Genomic DNA, 22,384 nt, shown 5'->3' with positions numbered 1-22,384 from the left:
GTAGCTATATCTCTGTGACATTTTTCCATTATAATTGTTGGATTGGTCTGGATGAGCTGATAGCAGCGAGTCTTTGGGATCATACTATTGCTAAGCTCAGACTTTTATGTAAGACTTGCTAAAATAGTTACACCTTTTGCATTCAGTGTGTATCCTGATATAAATAAATTAATGGCATGGTTTTGTATGTTTTGGCCTAGGAAGAAGAGGATGAAATGGACAGTTATCAGGTAAAACTTTTGAATCCTTTTTGTTTTTACAAACTCATGCATTTTAGATTAAAACACTTAAGAGGAGGACCAGTATTTTGTCTTTGCTGTACTGGCTGGGTATGCAGAAACCCTATCTACTGAAGAGACTATAAGCTTGAGAATTGTGTAGATTGTTATGCTACAAGGCTGGGTGGTGGATTAGAGAGGTGGAAGGGAAAGAGCAAGAACCCTTAATGTGTATTTCCAAAACAAAATCCAATTACTTTTCACTTTTGGTGTTCTGTGGGAAGGAGTCTTCATTCTTGACCTACTATGGTATTGAAAGCAGCCGTGCATAGATGGACTTGGGGGCATTGGTCAATGAGAAACTCAGCATGACCCAGCAGTGTGCGCTTGAGCCCAGAAACCAACTGTGTCCTGGGCTGCATCAGCAGGAATGTGATCAGCAGGTCAAGGGGGAGATTCTCCCCCTCTCTTCTGCTCTGGTGAAGAACACTCCATGCAGTCCTGCATCCATCTCTGGAGCCCCAGTATAAGAAGGAGCTGTTTGAGTTAGTCCAAGGTTTGTTTGCCTGGAGAAGAAAGCTTCGGGGAAATCTTAGAGCAGCTTCCAGTGCCCAAAGGGGCTGACAAGAAAGCTGGAGAGGGTCTTTTGACAAGGACATGTAGGGATAGGGCAAGGGGGAATGGCTTTAACCTGACAGAGGGGAGATTGAGATGAGATCTTAGGAAGAAGTTCTTCCCTGTGAGGGTGCTGAGGCCCTGGCACAGGTTACTGAGAGAAGCTGTGGCTGCCCCATGCCTGGCAGTGTTGAAGGCCAGGTTGGATGGGGCTTGGAGCATCCTGGTCAAGTGGAAGGGTGTCCCTGCCAATGGCAGTGGGATTGGAACTAGATGAGCTTTAAGATCCCTTCCAACCCAAACCATTCTATGATTGTATGAAATTGTCCTGATAGAGAACAAGAATAGGCATAGCAGTGTTGAGTGTTGCAGTCAAATACTTTATGCTGTTTCATATTATGAATGTGCTATGTGTAAGACAGCTGGAGTACACTGCATGGTCACCAACCCTTAGGCAAAGAAGGGGGATTCTGGTCCTGGAGCCCGAAGACCGCAGCGAAACATCACACTATTTTTTCTATATAATGTCACAGTAACATGAGTCTTAAAAGAGAGCTGATGAGATACAATATCTGTGATACCTTTCTCATCTTCTTGTGAATAACTTTACAAAAGCACATCGTTGTTATAGATCTCAACTTTGTAAAATGAGAGCAACCAGACATTTAACGCTTTCTGATAGATTCTGGCATACTTAAGGGGTCTGCAGCTGAGTAATACAACTGTAGTTTATAGTCTTTCATCCACCCAGTTTTCATGACAAAATATGTGTTATACTTTGATGTGGAATGCATCTGAACTGCTGTAAAAGAGACTTGCCTGAAGGCATCCTGGAGCTGATAGCTCATCTTTGTGGCACCCAACATACTGCATGTAGGGTATCATTCATCATTTCTGAGCATTTCTACACAAGAGACAAATGAAGTGAGTGTTCTTAGGGACACCGAGGTGGGTTTTTGTGGTTTTTTTTGAAAGACATGAGCACTTCAGAAAAAATATTTTTAAAAGACCTAGTTGCAAATGCCAGAACTAGGGACAGTTACGTGATGCAGGGCAGGGATGGATTCCTAAAATGAGGCTGCTAAACACTGAGTGGGAACAGTGAGTGATGGATAAGGACTGGTGATTCCAGCTTTGCCACAAGGTAGTAGTGAGTTTTAAGGCTAGTTTGGGGGGCAAAGATGTATAAAATGCAGTTTGTTCAGCTGGGAAATACAGAATAACAGCTAAAGAAGGATGTCTCAAGCTGGCAAACAAAACTAATTCAAATAAGATGTGGAAAGTTAGCGATTTGGACCTGTGAAGAAAGGGTAAGAGAACTGGGGTTTAGCCTTGAGAAGAAAAGACTCAGATGGGATCTTGTCAATGTATGTAAATGAGAAGGGGTAAAGAAGACAGAGCCAACCTCTTCTCAGTGGTATCCAGTTAATGGAAAAGAGGCAGTGAGTTTGCACTTCGCATAAGAAGTTGCTTGGAGAGGTTGTGGAGATTCCATCTGTGTTGATATTCAGGTCTCAACTGGACATAGCCCTGAGCAAGCTGCTGTGGTTGACCCTGCTTTGGGCACAGAGCAGGGCTAGACTAGACAATCTCCAAAGAGGTCTCTTCCAACCTCAGTTGTTCTAAGTTTCTGTTTAAGTTGTCCTGTGCAAAAGAAAATAGAGAAGAGCTAAGTGATTTGTTGGAGGTCTGCTCTGTGTCTCATTTTCTTCTTGGGTACAGGATGAGCAGAAGTGTTGAGGAAATGCGTAAGCCGCAAATAGGAAACCTTGGCTTTCTTGGGTCAATATTTATCATGGCTACTTTCCTCTTTACAGGATAGGGATTTGGAGAGGCTCCGTCGGAAATGGCTGTGTGCTTTAACAAAGCGGCAAGAGTATCTTGATCAACAACTGCAGAAACTCGTTGGGAAGCCTGGTAAGCAAAATACAAAGGTAACAATAGTGATATATTGAGGCATGCTCACATAATTTTTTATCTTAATGTATTGTAAAATTTATAAAAGAAGTTAATGGAGAGTTGAATCTCTGAACTCACCAGTAATTTGCTTTCAGTGAAACTAAAGTTAGAGAAGCCTATATAAAATTGTTCTTGTATACTGTGTGTTTCTTCTTTGTGTGCTGAATATCTTAGCAGAGTGAGGTTTTATTCTATTATAGCTGGTATAAGATCACTGAGACATGATAAGGCACTGAATAAGAAATGCTCTCTTTTGTCCTGCCTAACATCCTGCTTCTTCAGATAAAACAGAAGATGATGCGGATCGGGAGGCACAGCTTTTAGAGATGAGGCTAACACTCACTGAAGAAAGGAATGCTGTAATGGTTCCTTCTGCTGGCAGTGGGATTCCTGGAGCTCCAGCAGAGTGGTATGAACATACATTGCCATATGCAAGAACGAATGTAAAAATGATGCATGGCCTGTTCCTGGCTTGGATCATTGCCATTTTTTGCTTTCCTTAATCTGGCCTCTGTGCACCATATGAGCAAAGTTGTTAAAATTAGGCCTCTTGCGTAAATTATTTTATTAGGCTGTCTATCTGAAATTCAGAAATGGTATTTAGTAAACGATACTGTTATTGATCAGAGTGTAATTCTGACCTTCTGAAAAACCAGGATCAATATTTATTACCATTGCACTTACCATTTTAAAAAATTAGCTAATATGTTAATTACCTAGTTCATTCGCTTAAAAGGCTGCTCTGTCATAATAAAACTGCATCTACAGGAGCATTTTGTTGCACTCCTGGTTTGAGCACAGTCTGTTTAGTCAGCAAGTGTTCCATGTAATTTTCTAAACATTAAAAATAGTAAGTTACACTATACTTAAGACTGCTGTACTGTAGCAGCTGTGAGTAACAACTGTAGATAAGGAGGCAAAGTTGTTTCACTTCAAATCTTTTGTCTTCAGTTGCTTTCAACTTTGTGAAAAAATTTTCTGAGCAAACATCTAACAGTATTTGTTGATGGAATCGAGTGTCATGGAGTTTCAAGCTAAAGTCTGTTGAAGCTAGCAATTCTGAAACATAAAAATGACAAATGCTTGCTGGAAAGACATCAGCCTTCACATCAAAGTGTTGGACTAGGCTGAAAAATAGTGGAGCTGCAGGAAACTTCCTTGAGGAAGAATCAGTTTTGAACACTTTCAGACCAGAGGAAATGTTTAGTGTTATTTTAGCACCATATATATTACAGAAGACTCCTACTCTTGTTCACCATAAAGTTCATCAAGTCCAAGTTTGTCTTGAGATGGCTACAGCCCTTTTTTCACAGCTAAGATTGCAACCTTAAAGTCTTCTGTGCTTCATGTTACATTTTTATTTCCTTATTAATGTTGTGTAGCTTAAAGTGCTTAGCCAAGGACTATTTTGTTTTTAAAACAAACATAACACCACCTTTGTTACCTCTTCTTCCATGGAAGATACCTTAAATAGCAGCTTTGACTCTTAAATATGTATGGTTTGTAAGAAAGAGTAATAACGGTGTAGTGTAGCAGATCAATATTAGTTTAAAAACTAGTTTAAAAACTTTGACACTGGATGCTCTGATTTTCACTCTGCTGTCTTCACTGCCATTACTAATGCAGAGGGGGTTGCATTTAATAAATGTATGTGTCAGAGTAAATAAAGTTAATTTTGCTATTAGCATTTTAGAGGGAGAAAACCTCTCTGAAAGCAGAGGTCAAAGAATATAATAATTCTAAGACAGCTAGGATAAAAGAAATACCAATTTAGTTGAGTCTCTTGGAATCTGCACCAGTAAATTAAAATAAAACTGTTTGCCAATGTTATCAATAGTCTGGCTTAAAATGGCAGTTGTTCTGAATGTAATGTACTTGGGGCTTGTATCATAAGGTACGTGTGCTGAGTAAATCTGTCTTAGTTTAAATGCTACCATTGTCCCTGTCTTCCATCTTAGGACTCCGGTGCCTGGTATGGAAACTCACATTCCTGTTATTTTCCTCGACTTGAATGGTAAGTGGTTCTTAAAATGACGGAGTGCTTTGAAACAAACTTTATACAGCCAGTGGCATTATAGAATTTAACCATGCTAATAAAATGAAGGCATGCCTGGAATGGCAGGTGGATTAATTTGGGAGTACATGTTTTTCACTAAAACATTGTTTAATGTTCAAAGTAGACAGATTATGTATGGGAGGACCATAGATTTTCATAATTACAATGTTTTTCATATTTTTTACACCTGAAATAGAAATAGCAAAATGAGTACATCTAAGGGAGTGTATGACAATAGCAGTGTAAACTAAAAGTTACTGTTGGGAATGTTCTTTCTGAGTTCTCAGAATTTCTTTTCCGATGACTTAGAAGAAAATGTAAAGTCACTGATAATAAGATCTAAATATCAAAAAAATATGGCATGGTTAGCTCAAATTAGTTTATGGAGAGTGATTGTGTGTTTCTTTTAAACAATGTATGGTCCAATACATCCAAATACAAGATCTGGTTCAAACAATGTATTTATCAGATACTTCTATCAAAGATGGGAAATTGTAGCCAAGAAAGCAGCAACCCCAACATAATCCAGGGAGCCAGCAATGCCTCATCAGCTGAACAAATTCTTGTTAAGATGTTTTAAAGAAGGTTAACATGTGTTAGAAGCATCAGGTGAGAGTGGGGAGGTGGCATTCTGCCTGTTGTGAGGAGGTATTTGCTGCAATGCTGTTTACATTTATGGTTTGCTCATCTAACAAAGCACGTTGGTATATGAAATGGCTTCAGAGAGGAGCTAGTTAATCATTCATGGTGAGGGACTTGAGCCAGAAGAGGTTGAGCTGCTTCTCAGAAACCAGATGAAGGGTTTGTTTAATCATGATCTGTAATTTTACTTGTGTAACCATCAGCTTATCTTTATTTAAAAAGAAAAACCTACACCACCTAAGTGATGCCAGATGAGCAATGTACTTGGTATGATTGAACTGCAGCGCTTGAAACACACCTGTGGGCAAGGAGGGGATGTTTACAGCTGAGGGAGAGTCCCACACAAAGAAGACTTTATAAAGCATGCTTGAGTCTGTGTTCCTAAATCTGTGTGCACACTTCCTCTACTGAAATTGGATTCTTTTTTAAGTGGAACAATGCAAGAGATTTGCTTTTGTAGATAGAGTACAAGTTGGGGAGTTACTGATGAAAATGTGAATTTGTGAATTGCTGGATATTTTTAAAAAGGACAATTGCTTTGTGTCTCCTCACCTTCTGCGCTCACTTCTGTTTCTAGCTGATGACTTCAGTTCCCAAGACAACCTTGATGACCCAGAAGCAGGTGGGTGGGATGCTACACTTGTTGCAGAAGAGGAGGAGGAATTCTTTGAACTGCAGATTGTGAAGCATCATGATAGTGAGGTAAGCAGAGATGCAGGCCAGTATATTTAGTTTAGAAGTCTGTTAATTGTTCTCTTTTTATATTTGAATGTGTAAATAGTGCATCGAAGACTGCATACAAAGTACAGAATAGTTGTTTCTAATATAACTGACTTCATGTTTTCCAGAAGTATTCACTAGGAGTATAACCATGATTTGAAAAATAATAAAACTCAAGGATCTTCCTTCATCCAAATCCAAGCATTACAAAAGCTTTAGATTCTGAGTTTGTGTTAAAAAACCAAAACAAACTCCCTTAGCAAATTAGAAAATGGAATCCCCCACTTGAAAAACTAAACAGTCTTAACTGTTGTTACAGTTAACATTTACCTGTTTATTGGTCAACTTGCTATACTCCATTTTGCCACATAGCTCAGGGTTTTACAACTTCCCAATTGTCGGTTCATGATTTTTGCTCTTAGGCTTAGAATCTCTGATGTTTGTTTTTTTTTTTTTCCTTACAATTTTGCTCCTTACTCTGAGATTCACTGCTTTTTTATATTTTAGTGGAGCTTTATTTCTGATGATTTTGATAGGTTTGGGGTTTTTTGTTTTGATTTGTTTTCAAAGCCTGGAAAAATGGCTACCAGACTGTTTTTCTCATGGCTTGAATGTAAACCATTTAAATATCCAGTAATACTTAACATTCAAGAAGAGAAATTCCAAGTTTTGCTGTATTGCTGGAAATGTTTCTGCAACATTATTTCTCAAATGCAGACCAGAGTTTATGTGGTGTGATGGAGGATTTTCACTGCAATCTCTGTTGCTCTCTGGTTTATGTTAATAAATTAGGTCAAATGGTCTTGCAGTTCTGCATATTTTACTGTTTATTTGCAATGATCCTGGGTATTCAAAAATCTTTTTTCAAGAGGAAATGTTCCAGAGTTTGAGCAAGTTGGCATTTTTAATCCCAGCGTCTTCATTTGGCAAACTAATCTTGATTTTTAAATGGCCTCTTCTGAAGTGCAGGGATTTTTCTTCATAGGGAGTGAAATGGAGAAGCTCACTCTCAAAATTTATGTATTATGTATTTTTGTTAATTATGCTTAATTAATTACAGTTAATTATACACCTAATTATGCTTATTAGAGGATACATTTTTTTCCTTTGCAGGTGAAAGCAGAAGCCTCATGGGATTCCACAGTCCACGACTGTATCCAGCTCAGTAAAGGAACAGCAGCAGATGAAAGAGTTTACCTTATTGTGAGAGCCACTGTCCAGCTCAGCCATCCTGCAGAAATGCAGTTAGTGTTACGCAAGCGCATTTGTGTCAATGTGTATGGCAGACAGGTATGTCTTCTATAATCCTTCACACTTTTCATTCTGCCCCATGGTTGTCACTGCTTGAAGAGGGGAAAGCTGTGATCTGTGCAATATGCTGCTGCTATGACTCTTATTTTCCTGTATCTACCTTCATCTCTGTGTGCATGGAAGCACCTTATCAATCTCATGTGTCGAGATTCAGCTGCCAAGTAATTTTCATAGTATCTTTTATATTGTGGATGATAATGCAGCTTTTTCGTAAAGGCTCAGTGGCACCCGGGTATGAGATACTCGGTGTTATTTGTATGTAACTACTAAGTGCTTTTTTCCAAGATACTGGAAAGAGTTAACTTCTCATGAGCTTGCAATTCATGTTTTGCAGAAACTGTGCATCACAAGAAATCTGTATGTTTCCCTACTCCTATAGTATGTTCACACATTACTGCTGACCATTTCTATCTAGATATTTAGAGATAAACTAACAGTAGTTGGAGCAGAGATTCCTTTGTGTAATTTGCCAAAGTCAATCACTCTGTCTCGTATGTTTTCCAATTCGCTTGTGCTCTTAGAATAATGTGTAGGTAAGGGCATGATGTTTGATAAATAGAAAGCTGAAAGTTGTCATTCTGTTTGCAGCATCTTGTCCTGAAAAATATTTCATTCTTGAAAAGGATGGTGATGAAGAGTTTGTTTAGTGTTGTCTCAGAATCCAGCTTCCCCCTGCAGTAATAATAACAAAGCAGAAAGCCTGAATTATTATTCTGTTTGCACATCTGTAGTTAAAATCTGAAGCAAGAGCAGAAGAGGTGTGGTCACACCCTGAAACCCTGTTAGCAACTCTAAATTGCCTTTAGTGCTAGGAATAGAAGAACTTGGTGCTTCAAGCAGGCAAAAGCTTTTTCTCGGGAAGAGACCAGTGAATTTTTTTGTTGTATAGAATGGAAGTATATGAGTATATTCAATAGAGAAATTGAGCATGCCAGTAATTATGATTGTGTTAAGTCTTCATCAGTTCTGTTTGCTATGGATTTAGTCAGTGATGTATTTTACTTTTATTCAACACAGAATCTTTGGCTTTCTTGCTAGGTTTCTAAAAATCCTCGTCAATAACCTTTCCTGAGTGTTCGTCTCAGCAGCATCTCTGAATGACTCATCTCTGCATTAATTCAACAGTCCAGTTCTTAACCCTGCAAGGCGCCAAGTCAGCATAAACAATGACCATGCTGCCTTAAATCATTCTTCATAACGATCTCTTTGGTCAAGAATTTAAAGTCTGTACTTGTCAATATTCAAGACAAGTCACCTAGGGCTCTACAAGAAAAAAAACAACACACCACTTCTAGAGCTATGAAATGCTTTGTATGCTGGTTAAACGGTCACCTTGCAATGAAGAAAGTTAATCCTTTCTCTGTATCTGAAATACAGACAAGCAAATGATTTGTCTCCAAGTTAAGAATCTTTGACTCTTACATATTTATTGAGTTTGGACTTCTTTCATTATAAAGTATGTTTATTTCATTTTAAATATGTTAAACCATCTTCTCATTAAAGAAATATTTTCCTTTTTTTATTTTTGCTTCTCCATAGGGTTTTGCACAGAGTTTCCTTCGAAGAATGTCTCACCGAAGTTCCATTCCTGGCTGCGGTGTCACTTTTGAGATAGTCTCAAATATTCCAGAGGTGAATAAGAAATCAGCATAGCTGAAATTGGATAAGAGCCTCTAAATTTCTGATTTTCCCTTATTTTGAGCATGCTAGCTCTTGCTGCTGCAAGCATAAACTCTGGTTCTTATAAAAGATTAAGCATATTCCTTTACGTGCTGTGACTGAGCAGCAACCTGTGTCTTATCAGTGTCGCTATATATTTTGTTGAGTGAGCATCTATTTACTGAGGACCTTGAGGAAAGAGAAAGAAGGGAAAAAGTGGGACTAAAGATGAGCAGGTGAAGTGCCTGATGTAGGGAGCATGCGAATACGTAAAAAATAACGAAGTGGCTTTTTCGAAGTAATGTCTTTATGCAACTCTTGATTCCTGAGCATGTTCATAGATAGAATCTAATCCTTTCCTTCCAAACAGATGCTCTATCAGAGCACTTGTGAAAACATTAACACATAAGGAGCCAAAAAGGCTGGTTAATGCCTGACTCTGCCTTTTATGTTCTGCTGTATTTAGCACGCAGTGTGAAATGTTTCTCAAGCAACATTCTGGTTTTTTTCTTGCAAGTCACTTGAAATTTTGTTTTCCTCACAGGATAAATAACACTACAGATGTGTTTGAGCACTTTTTAATTATGAAATTCTTCCCTGTGAGGATGGTGAGGCCCTGGCACAGGTTGCACAGGGAAGCTGTGGCTGCCCCACCCCTGGCAGATTTCAAGGCCAGGTTGGATGGGGCTTTGAGCAACCTGCTCTAGTGGAAGGTGTCCCTGCCTGTGGCAGGCGGTTGGAACTAGATGAGCTGTAAGGTCCCTTCTGACACAAACCCTGCTATGATTCTATGAAATACCTGAATGCAGCCCTTTTGCTAATCAATGGCAATGTCTCACTGTGAGACTTCCCCTTCCACCCCTTAAAAAAAAACACAAACAAAAAAACACCACAAAAAAAACAAACCAATAAAAAACCAATGGCCACATCTAGCCTGAGGTGTCATTCCTGTGGTAGGAGCACCCATACAGCACAAAACATCTGAACCTGCCCCTTAGCTTAAGGGCAAACAATGTTGAATGTGCTGTGTGTTTTAAAAATTAATTTTCTTCAGGACTGATTTGGGAGGGTTTTATTGTATTTTAAAAGGATGTTATGTCTTTCATCTTCCTAGGATGCTCAAGGAGCTGAAGAGCGTGAGGCACTAGCCAGAATGGCAGCAAACGTTGAAGATGCAGCTTCAGCTGACTCTGAAGCCTATATTGAGAAGTACTTGAGGAGTGTCCTGGCTGTAGAGAACATTCTCACCTTGGATCGTCTACGCCAGGTCTGTTTTTAAGGTTGTAGCAGACAGCAGAGAATATGCTTACTGAGAACAATAGCAATACAAATGTTCTAAGTGCATGCAATGGCTAACAAACCAAGAACATCACTTCAGTGCCTACCTCCCCCTTACAAAGTGTGCATGTGGCAAACATCCAAGGATGCAAATGTAGCTTTCTATAAAGAGATGCTCTCACTCAACTACCTATAATATGGATGGGAGTGGGAACTTTATGCTAAATGCACTGTTATGGGATGCTTGGTTTGATTTTAAGACTGTGCATTGCTAATTATGGTTCAGAAACATAGTTGTGTGGCATTAGCTTTTGCTTTCTGAAGCCTGGTGTTTAGTAATAGTTTCCAAATTTGCTAAAGAGCTCTTGTAATTTTGCCCATGTTCTACCTTGAAGTAATCACACCCATTCTGTCAATAAATAAGACATCGATTGAGTTAAGATTAAGTACTGTAACTGGCTCTGTTTACCAGGAAAAGTGCAGAAGAGAAAAAATATTTATTGAGAGTTGTTCTGGATATAAATTATGCAAGCACAAAAGAAAGTTGTGCAAAATAAACTGGAGTATGTGCCTGCCCACTATAAATTTATGGTGAAATGTGTTACACTCTTAAGTATTGAAAGCAAGTTCTCTGTCGTATATAATTAGTTTAAAGGATTAAAATAAGAGCTCAGCCAGGAAAGAGAGTCTTAATCTTTACATCTGTAATAGTCATTTCCTAGAATCAGAACTAGTTGCAAAATCCTATGTGGGCCAATCAGCAAAATACTACATGTTATAGTTTATCCACTCTTACACTTCTAGCCATGTTATTTGCAAGTTGTAGGTTACAGTAGAGTTTACAGACAGGAGCCTGGGCAATAAGGCTGTTTAGAAACATTTTTCTTGTATAGATAAAACTATTCTGGGGTGATTGGAGCTTAGATTCTTGCAAGGCATGCATATTTTCTTTGTTTTTTTTTTCTCTCTGATTGACAGGAAGTTGCTGTAAAAGAGCAGCTAATGGGAAAAGGGAAACTCTACCGCAGGAGCCTGAGCTCTCCCAATGTGAATCGAGTGAGTATTCCATGCTGGTGTCTACAGCATACTGAGGGCAGCAGGTCCAGTCTTTCAATTACAGGTCCCTGTGATGCTAGTCATGGATTTTGGCAATAAATTTCCTTCTGTTTGACCCTTCTGTCTGTCTGTGCTATTTGTGAGCGTGTAAATCGCTAAATGGAGGCAAAATCTGCACATATTCATGCTTTCATCATACAGGCTAGTATGCTTGAAAGCATCCCCATAAATCCAGACTATTTGAAAAAGCAGTGCAAGAACTGCTGCTTTTTTCTTTTTTTTTTTTTTTTTCTGAACACTGGATTATTTTTCATTTTGCTACCAACTTGAAAATGTTTTTTTTCTTCACAAGATTTGAAAGCAAGTTACAAGTATTTATTGATCTTAAACTTTGTAACAGTGTTGTGCATAAGAAGGATGAGAGTTCTGTTGTTCAAAGTTTAGAAAGAAATCCTTTGATAGAACTGGTAATCAAACTTGTAAATTTCTTGCACCTTCCAGGTCAATAACTGGGATTTCACCTTCATCTCTTGGATTTCAGTTCTCCTTTAACTGCAAAACTATTTCTTTTCACCCTTCCCTGTGTTTGTCAAGAGGTATATTTATCAGTTGTTTAAGTTTCTGATAAGAAATAATTTTGCTTGTCTAAATTATTTCAGCTTTCTGGAAGCCGCCAAGATTTAGCACCTCCTTATAACCTGAGCAGTAACCGGGTAAGTATCCAAAGTTCGCCTGGGAAGTCTTCTGTAGAAAAAGGTAGCTACAGTAACTACAGTGTACCAGTTACAGGGGCATAAGTGGGAAAAACCTGTACAAGATGGGGCACATCCATGTGCTCTTTGTATCCTTGTGACTAGGACATAACTAGTTTTGGATGTGGTCTGAGAAAGTTCCCAGACCTCCATCAGCCATACAGCAGTGCTGCCAGCCACTGTGGGATGTACAATGGCAGACCTGAAGTTGAGCAGATGAGATTAAATGTAGTTATCCATCACTCAGGAGTGCATTTCTCAGGGGAAATCTTCTCATTGTCAACCTTCAGAGCTCTTCCGAAGCTTGGTAGATGCAAGCCTTCTGGGTAAGGAACAAATTTGGTTTCATATGTAAGATTAGGTCTACTGTAGGACAGAACAGAGGCTTAGGAGGAGAGTCTCTGACCTTCAGAGGAAAACCAACAGTCTGAAGCTTTTAGTGGGTTATAATTCATCCCATTACACTTCTTAAAAACAATGGTATAGATCAAAAGTGTTTCTTTAAAAGCTGAAAGATTAAATTTAAACTTACTTTCCAAATCCTAGATAAACTGAAGGATCTTCTGATAGATATTCTGCCCAGCAAGCATGTAGTCATTTTAAAAGGGAGAAGCTAGTGGTGAAGGCGTTTTAATGCATAATGCAGTTGCACAGAATAATAGAATTTTGATGTAGTGCTCTAGCACTGGTTGCTAAATCTGCTACATCTGATCCATGTAGAGAATGCTAAAATATGTGCAGGTGATAAAGTGCTTATAGCAACTTCTATTTGGAGAGGACTGTGTGATGTTTCAATATTGTAGAGTTTTAATGCAAAAAATAAAGATCAGAGTTCTTAATGATTCTTGGTTTTTCTCCTCCCTTCCTCTCAATGATTTCTCTCATTGCATGTTTCAGAGTCCAAAGGTCCCAGCAGAGGTAATGCATTAGGTCCACCTAATGAGTGGGATAATAATTTTATCTCACTAGAAAGTTTATTTTGCTCACTTACATGCTTTACTTCCTGCTTTCAAGATGCTGCTGGTGGTGTCTCATTTGCATAGTACGCAGCAAATGAGTTTTACTATTGAAAAGCCTGTCATTAATGCAGTGTGAAACTGGTACAAACAAGAGAAGTTTCTCCTTCTTGGGTGCATCTTATGGTTTGTTACAGAGCTATAGCTGTTTAAGGGCTTTTCTCACAGTTCTTTGGACTGGATGAAGTTATTTAAGAAATGGCCCCATCTCAGCTAAAAAACCCAGACCCATGAAAACAAGTGAATAGTTGCCAGTCGTGTACATTGGCCTGGAGATGAGATAAATGTTGAGAGTTTCTTCCAAATCTCTCTCTCTTTATGGCTTCTGATAGTTCAGTGTTAACAGCCCTTGATTCGTATGAAAGAATGATTTGATATTAATACTGGGCCAACGGAAAACATGTTTATGCTTGGTATCATGTTAACACTCTCGGAGGAATGACTATGCATCCCCTTAGCTGAGCCAAGCTTTGCTTAACCAGAATTAATTGACAGGTTTGCATGGGGCTTTGCAGCTCTTCTCTGTGATTGATGTAGCTGCTGATAAACACGCAGTTGTGCGACATGGAGCTGAGATTGCTAGCTTACCCCTTGCTTTGCAGCGTGCTTCATCTCAAGGCACTTGTTACTCAGGACGTGGGAGGTGCAAACTCCCCTTTTGGAAATTTCTCATTTCAAATGGATCTCTGGTTCAGTTTCCACAGGGAGATGAATGAAAGCTTTTGTAATCACAATGAAACGTTAAACAAATTCTTAAGTTTTCCTGTAGCACACAGAGACCACAAAGCACAATGCTGATATCAGTCCTATCTATTTTAGCATAAAGGATCTGAGCATAGCTTGATACGTGGGGTTTCAGCTAACTTAGATGTTTTTGTCACTTGCAGAGAAATTTAGCAAAAAAGAAGCCTTCTCCAGCAGTCATAAATCATTATTTTACAGGAATTTGGTTTTGTTTACAAATGCCTATAATCTCAAACAAGTGGTTTATTATATCATGAGAAACATCAGTCACGGGAGAGTAACAGCATCCTGAATTGGGTGCAGAACTAATCTGTCAAGTCTGCATGCTTTAATATTTGTGAAACCCTTGACACATTTCAGACTATTCTTCTTAACTTTTATTCCACTGCTTCATACGTCTCTCTGATTTTAACATTGGGCCTTATGTTCCTGCTGTCTTTACCATGGATTTTTAGCTTGTGGAAAAGGCACTTGAGTCTCATTCCTCTATGTACTGGTAACATTATGAATGTGGATGCTGTCATTCTTCGTCACTATGAATAGCCAGGACTACCTCCCATGTAAACAAGAATATTAAACAGGTCAGAATAAGAAGTAAAGATGGTGTTGGTGCAACTAAAACAGGCAGATCAGACGTTTCCAGAATTAGGGCCAAGATTCATCTTGCAGCCATAGTTGAATCTGTTACTACAAGTGTGGATGGATGGTTATGCCCCCATGAAGAGCTAGAAAAAACTTCTGCTCTCCTGAAGTAGAGGTCCGGGGTTGACACATTCTGAAAAGAACTTAGTATCTCTTGAGTACTGACACTACAGCAGGATGACTCTCAGACTGAGATATGTACTCATGTGAGATATTTAAGTCACCACTGGGATCTTTTTCAGAATAACTCACAAGATTAAGCTATCTAACTGGCTAAGAAGGCAAGGAGATGCCTTCTAAATTTACATCAGAAGACAGTCTTACGGATGTTTCATATTAGGTTAACAGGACTGCATTTGGTCTCACCTCTAAGGCATATCTGCTTGCTTAAATGAGAAAAAGGCAATTTTTACTCCTGTTATCACCACAGATATGGTTGTGGGAGAGAGACATGAATTTTGTTTCATCTTGCACATTAGCACGTGTCAGGTGATGCAGGACTGTGGTCTCTTACTGGTCATACTAGATACAGACCTGGATTTTTGTTCCTGGGTGCTTGCATTGGAAGCTTAAAAATTCACTTGGCTTTAAGTGGATGAATCAGATGCACAAAGTATGGAAGGCACCTCTGACTTATTTTACAGGCTTTCAGACTATAATCACGTACTGATGAGATATTTCAGGAGTTGTTCTTAAACAAAAGAGTTTTGAATTGTCAAAGACAGTTCTGTCTTTGACAGTCATCCTTCCTTTCCCAAAGGTCCAGTGGTTTGTAGCTCGAAAGCTACATACAGCAAAACCAAGGAAGACATGATCGTTCCACTTAATCTTTGGGTTTTACTAGGAATCAGAGGGTTTTTTCAGTAAATTGGTACCATGTAGATCTATTTGAATAATCTTGCTGTTCACGAGAACAAGTGCCTTTTGTCCCAGCTGTATGCTTACAGTGCTACATAGTCACCTTTTCCTAAGCCTTTTCTGAACTGCTAAAATAATAAAACACAAGAAGTATTCATTTTTCTTACCTAGTGGCTGCATTTTATTGGTCTGTCAACTTCAAGAAAAGAATTGTTGTCAGGTAAAGCCTGCAGATGACTTAGGTAGTGATCATCCCTATTTGCTCTAAAGATTTCGTGCATGTTGTTGCTGACCCAAAATAAATTCCGTGGTGTTTTTCATGGAGGATGTGTGAAAGAAAGGAAGGCAGAGGAGAAGTAGGAGAAGGTATTCTAGAAATAAACCATTTATAGGCAGCTATGTATCAAAATCCATCAAGGGACATGCATTCTTCTGGTGGATATTTTTGATTTGTTAAATCACTTGACCTCTGTTTGGTCACTTGGCAGAGACCAAATATATTAATGAAATGACGGCTCCTCTGCACAAATGGTTTACAAGCTTCTTCCCTTTCTCTCACCACCCTTCTTGAGACAAGAAACAGTTACAGCACTTAAATAATACCAATTGCTTAGACTTAAAATTTAAGTGTTTCAGTTAGTCAATGCACAAAGTAATCATGTGAGAGTGCTATATAACCTGCAGATGTGAGACTTGGGAAATTCATCAAGGTAATATAGTTAATAATTCTTACTTTTTTTTTCCTTTTGTGGGATTGAGATGGGTTATCTTTCAATCCAGTTTAGTAAAATCCATCACTCATGAACTGCCTTTTGCCTCTACAGACTCTTCACACAGCAATTGAACCTTTCAGTTGCCTCCAGTATTTTCTTTTGCAAATGTTTCTCCAGCTGTTGCCCTGATTTACCTACGTTTTAATGGTTTGCTCTCATCTCAGACTTGAGGCTTATTTCACTCCTTAGAAACCTGACCTTCAATCTAAAGTGATGATCTTTCCACTCTCTCCAAAACAAGCATTATTTAAAAACACAACATGCCTTAAGTATATGGCCAGACAAATCCTTTTCTCAAGTTCACATTCCTGTTTTAGGGACCTTACTTTACTTATCCTGGCAAAAATAGTTAAAATTAGGTAGAATATGTATGCATCCATAATATCAAAGCTGAAACAAAATTTGCTAAAGATCCTAGGAGGAAAAAAAGGCTTTTCCTTAGGAAAATGTCACTAAGCATTGCCATTCTTTCTTTATAAGATGAATATTCTGAAAGTATTTTGCTCCATTTCTTACTCCAGATTTTTTCAGTATTCTTCAAACAGGTCTAGAAAGTCAAGGTGCTTGCCTGAGATTGTTTTTGTTGTAGCAGTCAAAAAAGGGCACTTAAGACTCAAAAAAAAAAAATAATTGATAAAGTGATTTAGTTTCTCCTTACCTGCATTGAGTCAGTGTTCTAGTAAGCTAGAAAACTTTATAATAATAGTCTTTCTGTTTCTTATGTCTCTGTGGTCTCCAGAATCACTTAGACTTGGCCTATAGATGAGAATTACAGAGGTGTATCACCTTTATCCATTTGTCTTTACTAAGTGGATTATTACCCTAAGATCCAAAAGTAACACTAATTAAGCTCTGTTACATCCTCCAAAAGAGAACTCTTCAGATGCTTTGCACTCTCCCATAGTTTTTGTTCTTAACCTAATGCCACCATCTCCCAGGCTGATGGCAAACCCGACCAGAAGGCACAAAATGGAACAGTATTTCAAGTGTTTGAGTCTTGTGATGACTTCCCACCAAATAGTTTTAATTTTTATTTTTTTTATTTTTAACTCCTGAAGCACCAGTGAACTGATGCCTCCAAAAATACTGAATTACACTGACATATTTTCCTAATTGGATAGACTATGAGCTCTTCTCATGTTTTGACTCTTCCCCTGCAAATTAATCTGTCAGTGGGATCCAGAGAAGGAGACTTCAGGAAACATTTCACACACTGAAGGGAAAGACAGTTTGAGCATAGTCTGAAGATACTGGCTGTTTCCATGCTGGCTTTCAGTGTCTGCTGCAGTGTGTGGAATCATCCAGATAGCAGGGTAAGAAAGCAGACTCTGAAGCAGTATTTGGAATGGATATAAGTGGGGAAAGACTGCATGTGGTAAGGCCACCTGAAAGAGACCTGAACCAGCTGAAACATAAATGGCAAAAGCCCAAGTAAGAGTTTCTGGGAAGTGGAATAGGAAAAACTATTTCATAGAAGCATTTTGTGGAAAGAATTTTCCAGACATAGGCATGACTTTTTGATGTATGCAAGACATACATGATTTGCAGGTCAAAGATAATGTTCAAGTTGGGGCTTAACAGAACACTGTTGTCCATGCTGATAGAGCAGGAAGCCTTCAAGAAGGATTTTAAACACCAGAGTCCTTAAAAATACAAGACTAAACAAATCCCTGGTGTTTCTGCTGATCCCAGCCTGGGTTATATCTGTTTTGACGTTCAGGATGGCTTCCTAAAGTGAGCTCACACATCCATTAGTCCTTAGGTGTCCCCAGTGTTACTTCACAGAAACCACACTTGTTGACTCTACATCTAATAATACAGATGTTAGCTAGTAGAGTCTGAAGATAGGTGCTACTCTGCCAAAGTGCAAGTTACTTGCTATTCAAAGCATGAGAGCTTCTATGGGACTAACTTATAGATCCAAATGGAAACGATTTTTGCTCTTGGCTGCTCAGTGTGACCTTCAACCCATTGGAGAAATCTATTCCTTCTATCCTGGCTTATTTATTCTTTGTGAAGCATTCATGAGTTCAAGTTACAGTTAAGATTAGTTTAGCTGCCTGTCATTTTTCTGTTCAAGGTCAGATTATTTCCTTGCATCCAACAGCGTGAAGCTTCTTGAAAAGGTGCATTTCCCTCTTCTTCCTCCAGGAAAATTACATGAAACTTATGGGCTGGAGTACAGCAGTCCATCCCTTGTGACTTCTTTCTAGTATGTTCACTGTACCTTCTGGTTGTGAAAGTATCTGTTACATCTTTTAAAAGAACAAGCAAGATTCAGATACAATATAATTCAGTATCAAGTACAGATACTGTATCACTAATAGCATAACTCCTTACCAGAAGTGGGATCAGGCTTCAGTTTGTATTGGTTTGGCTGCACCATCCTGTCTTTGCAACATCTATTTCTGGAAAGTTAAACTCTACAAGCTTGTAGTCCTGAGGGCATTCTACTGCCTGAACAGGACAACACTTCCACAAGACATTGAGACTTCTTGTAGCATTTGAGTGCAGATTCTTGTGACCCATAGACTCTTAAAGGTATATAGAATTTCCTTAACGTCTGCTATAAAGTAAGTAAATTAGCACCATATAGCTTGATTAGTGCCTACTCTGTAGCAGTGCACAGGAACCACTTTGTCAGGCATTGTGAGTGTGCATATACTGGAAGTTTGCAGGACACCACATGGATTTCAGTGCCTGCCTTTCAGCTCTGCACACCTAATGGGATGCTCAGTTCAGTGAAGCGGTATACTGACTGGTACCCACATGAAACTTCCATCAGAGACACCCTCTAGCCAATCACTCATTGTAATTGTTGCAGACAAATCTGTAAGCAGTTTTACATAGCAAGATGATAGAATTAGGAAAGGACAATTTGGCTACATAGATTCTTGATGCTTCTGCCTTGATGTTAAGTACTAGCTTAGAGGTTCTCTCTGTTAGCCGAGAGACTTTGCCACTGAGGCAGTTTCTGTCACACACCATGTGCTGAATCTCTTGGAATCCATGTAAAACCCAACTGGAGAACCCTGGGACTCTGAGAAAGCAGATGGCCTGCTTTCTTAGTCACTTTTTCTACCTACTTCACTCAGGCTCTTGAAGGTCTGAAAATCATCATGTTTTATTTTCACTGACCAGGTCAAAACTCTATAAACTGTCTTTACTTAATCCTTTTCTTGGCTCCTGGTACTCACAGCTTGTTGCCATGTATTCCATCTCTCTCTTCCAGGCTGTACTGCCGTTGCTTCCTCTTTATCTGACCAGCTCATCCATTCTCTTACACTAGGCACTACTGTCCAGCCTTTGGGTCTAAAATTCTATTTCTTTTCTTGCTCAGAGTTATGTGTGTCCTCACCCATTCTTTCTGACACCCTGCATCCAGCCTTCACTCAAAGAATCACAGAATGGGGCCGTAAATCGCAGATTGGAAGGGGCCTTAAAGCTCATCTAATTCCAACCCCCCTGCGAGAGGCAGGGATGCTTTCCACTAGACCGGGTTGCTCAAAGTCTCTTCCAACCTGGCCTTGAACACTTCCACATCTTTTCTGGGAAACATGTTCCAATATCTTGCACCCCTCAGTGAAGATTTTTGTCCTAATATCTAAAATAAATCTACGCTCTTGCTGCTTAATGCCATTCCCCTTGTCCTGTCACTACCTGCCCTTGAAAACTGTGTCCTCCTTGAAAGCAGCTTTCCTCTAAGTTCTCTGTAGGTATTTAAGTATCATGACTGCTTCTGGAGAAGATAAACAAAATATTTAGGGATTTGGGGTAGGCAGTACTATCTATTTTCACCTGGTTGTAATGTACTCAACTTCCAAAGCACAGCTGCACAACTGAACAAACTATTACAGCTTTGAGGTTCTACTAGTAGACTTTTACTGTGCCTTGATGCTGAGGGTGCATGTCTTTGCAGGGCTTGGTGTTTCAACTGAAAATGCATATGGGGAAGGGTCTTTCCTTATTTCTGTGCATTCTGAACTTTGCAAAGGGGCTGTGCAGGGTGGCATGGAAGTATTACTGGTGTGCTGACTTTGAAAGAGACAACTTTTTTTTCCTTTAGGGCCGATGGGAGAGTCAGCAAGATGTATCCCAAGGTGCCACAAATTCCGGTAGAGGCATTAGTCCATCTCGTACCTCTCTGCCAGGCTCTAGGCAGCAAAATCACTCTCCTGATCCAGGTAAGGGCTTTCCTAAAGCTAAGACAACTTTCCTAAAAATGAAATCAAGTTAGCACAGCTCCTGAATTTCAGATAAAGCAGAGCTGCTTTCAGAGAGGCAGAGAAATTCCCTGAGCAATGTCTGTGCAGTTCCCTTTTTGTGAACGTTTAGCAGTTGTGGCTAAGCTACTCAGACTCCAGGCAACTCTAACTGGCCTTCCCTTTAAATCTGGTACTAGTTCTGCTAAGAATTAAATGCTATATGTTTAAAGTTGTCTGAAAATGCAGTCTTTATCTCAGTAGTTCATTTTCTAAAGCCAAAATCTAGCTGTTCTTAGAACATGCTGTCTGTTACATGAGGAAAGCATCAAAGACAGTAAAGCTATAAATGTTTTGGGAAATAAGCAGCACTGGAACTGTATGGCTATTTTGCAGCAGTTGTACCTAATATATAGCTGAGAGCACAGAGATAGATAGTAGTGATGTTTTGTATGTCTTCCTAGGTTTTCTCAAGGGGAAGTAGTTTAGGAAAATAGCACTGTGAGTAAGGAGACTTGAATGCCCCTAACATTTTTTCTTTTTCTTAACTTGGAACTTCTCATCTTTTACTTCTAGTAAGTTTTGTAATTGTTGTTAAAAATGTGTGTTGTATGGACATCCTTTTTCAATTTTGCTTCTTGATTTGTGGTTTTTGTTTGTTGGGGGTTTTTGTTTGGGTTTGTTTTGGTGTTTTTTTTTTTTTTTTTTCCTGCTTCTGCAATTTATAGAGCATTTTATGTTTCCATTTGCAAACAACAAGCTTTTCATGCCATGTGATGGAAAAAAAAAAGATGTATGCGGGGGCCACAGACCTGAGCCATTCAAGGGAGGAGCAAGCACTCAATGCTTTTGCTTGGCTAATGCTTTGACCACTGGCAGATGTGATCTTAGACTAAAATGATAACAGTTTTGTAATTTGTTTGGGGGGGTGGGGTTAGTTTGGGTTTTGTTGTTCTGGTTTTTTTCTTTTCCTTTCTCCAAAGCATAGCTGTTCTCATTTTTCAATTTTTCCAACAGGTATTGGTAGTCTTGCTGCTTCCTACCTGAATCCTGTGAAGTCCTTTGTGCCTCAGATGCCAAAGCTGCTGAAGTCTCTCTTTCCTGTTAGAGATGACAAAAAGGGCAGGCAGACCTCTCCCCTTGCACAGCAGGTAAAAAATGAAATCAAATGGGCTATGTTGTTGCAGTGCAAACCAAGGTTTTGGTTATAGTGAAGCCTTGTGAGGCGTTTCCACTCTTCACTGTCCAGAGATAGTAGAGCTGTTTAAACCTATTGATAAACTCAGCCCACTTGGCTTTCCGGAAGTGCCAGATACACTACCAGCATGATTTATGGCAACACTACTTGCAGCATCAGTATCATTTAAATTCATGAAGTAAAATTCATGAAGTGCACTTAGTGTTGTTTGAGTATGGCCAAGTGGAAAAGGTAATTCTGTTTTTAATTTGTTATTTCATATGCCATTCCCTCCCATCCCTCACCCCAGCTCATGTCACCTTTTACTGTCTTCTGCTCTGTGCTTTGGCCAGTTGCTTTAATTCATTCTCTTACCTATTCCACACATCAGAGAAGCATTTGATTTTAGTTTTGGTTGCTGTGATGCAAAACTCCTCTTGCTCTAAATGTGGGTTCTGTGCTCTGAGGAGTAGGTGATAGTCTGGTACCTGGTAAGCTGGGAGTCCTCCTTATTCTAGTCTGCATGGTCAAGCAGACTAGAAAAAGCTACTGTCTTTTAAAGAAAACAGATGAAATAGACTAAAACTTTTAAGTTTTTGAAAGTAACTTATGACAGAAATGACACAAAAATCAGGCAGATGTAAAATATTTTTAGTTAGACTGTGGTTTTATTATCTACAAAGTAATAAAGGGAGCAAATTTTACA

The 22,384-nt window shown here is 39.1% G+C and overlaps 1 protein-coding gene across 4 annotated transcripts in view; it reads left to right on the top strand.

Annotated features, from left to right (window-relative positions):
• The window catches only part of KIF13B (kinesin family member 13B), a 133,529-nt gene that overhangs the window by 93,443 nt on the left and 17,702 nt on the right, over positions 1 to 22,384 (top strand). For 2 of the 4 annotated variants that reach the window (XM_061372169.1, XM_061372167.1), the window contains exons 26-38: positions 201 to 230; positions 2,651 to 2,750; positions 3,075 to 3,201; positions 4,751 to 4,806; positions 6,068 to 6,192; positions 7,324 to 7,500; positions 9,061 to 9,153; positions 10,295 to 10,447; positions 11,437 to 11,514; positions 12,174 to 12,227; positions 13,164 to 13,184; positions 20,366 to 20,483; positions 21,519 to 21,652. In XM_061372169.1, coding sequence (XP_061228153.1) covers positions 201 to 230; positions 2,651 to 2,750; positions 3,075 to 3,201; positions 4,751 to 4,806; positions 6,068 to 6,192; positions 7,324 to 7,500; positions 9,061 to 9,153; positions 10,295 to 10,447; positions 11,437 to 11,514; positions 12,174 to 12,227; positions 13,164 to 13,184; positions 20,366 to 20,483; positions 21,519 to 21,652 — 1,266 coding nt within the window. The remainder of the gene's footprint in view (positions 1 to 200; positions 231 to 2,650; positions 2,751 to 3,074; positions 3,202 to 4,750; positions 4,807 to 6,067; positions 6,193 to 7,323; positions 7,501 to 9,060; positions 9,154 to 10,294; positions 10,448 to 11,436; positions 11,515 to 12,173; positions 12,228 to 13,163; positions 13,185 to 20,365; positions 20,484 to 21,518; positions 21,653 to 22,384) is intronic. The other 2 variants (XM_061372171.1, XM_061372170.1) reach the window with 1 other exon arrangement.

This window comes from Neopsephotus bourkii, unplaced genomic scaffold (genome assembly GCF_033783945.1).
Source record: "Neopsephotus bourkii isolate Nb327-2 ecotype Australia unplaced genomic scaffold, CSIRO-AGI_Nbou_v1 NB_1600, whole genome shotgun sequence".
Classification (NCBI taxonomy): Eukaryota; Metazoa; Chordata; class Aves; order Psittaciformes; family Psittacidae; genus Neopsephotus; species Neopsephotus bourkii.
This window is presented reverse-complemented; position numbering and strand designations above follow the sequence as displayed.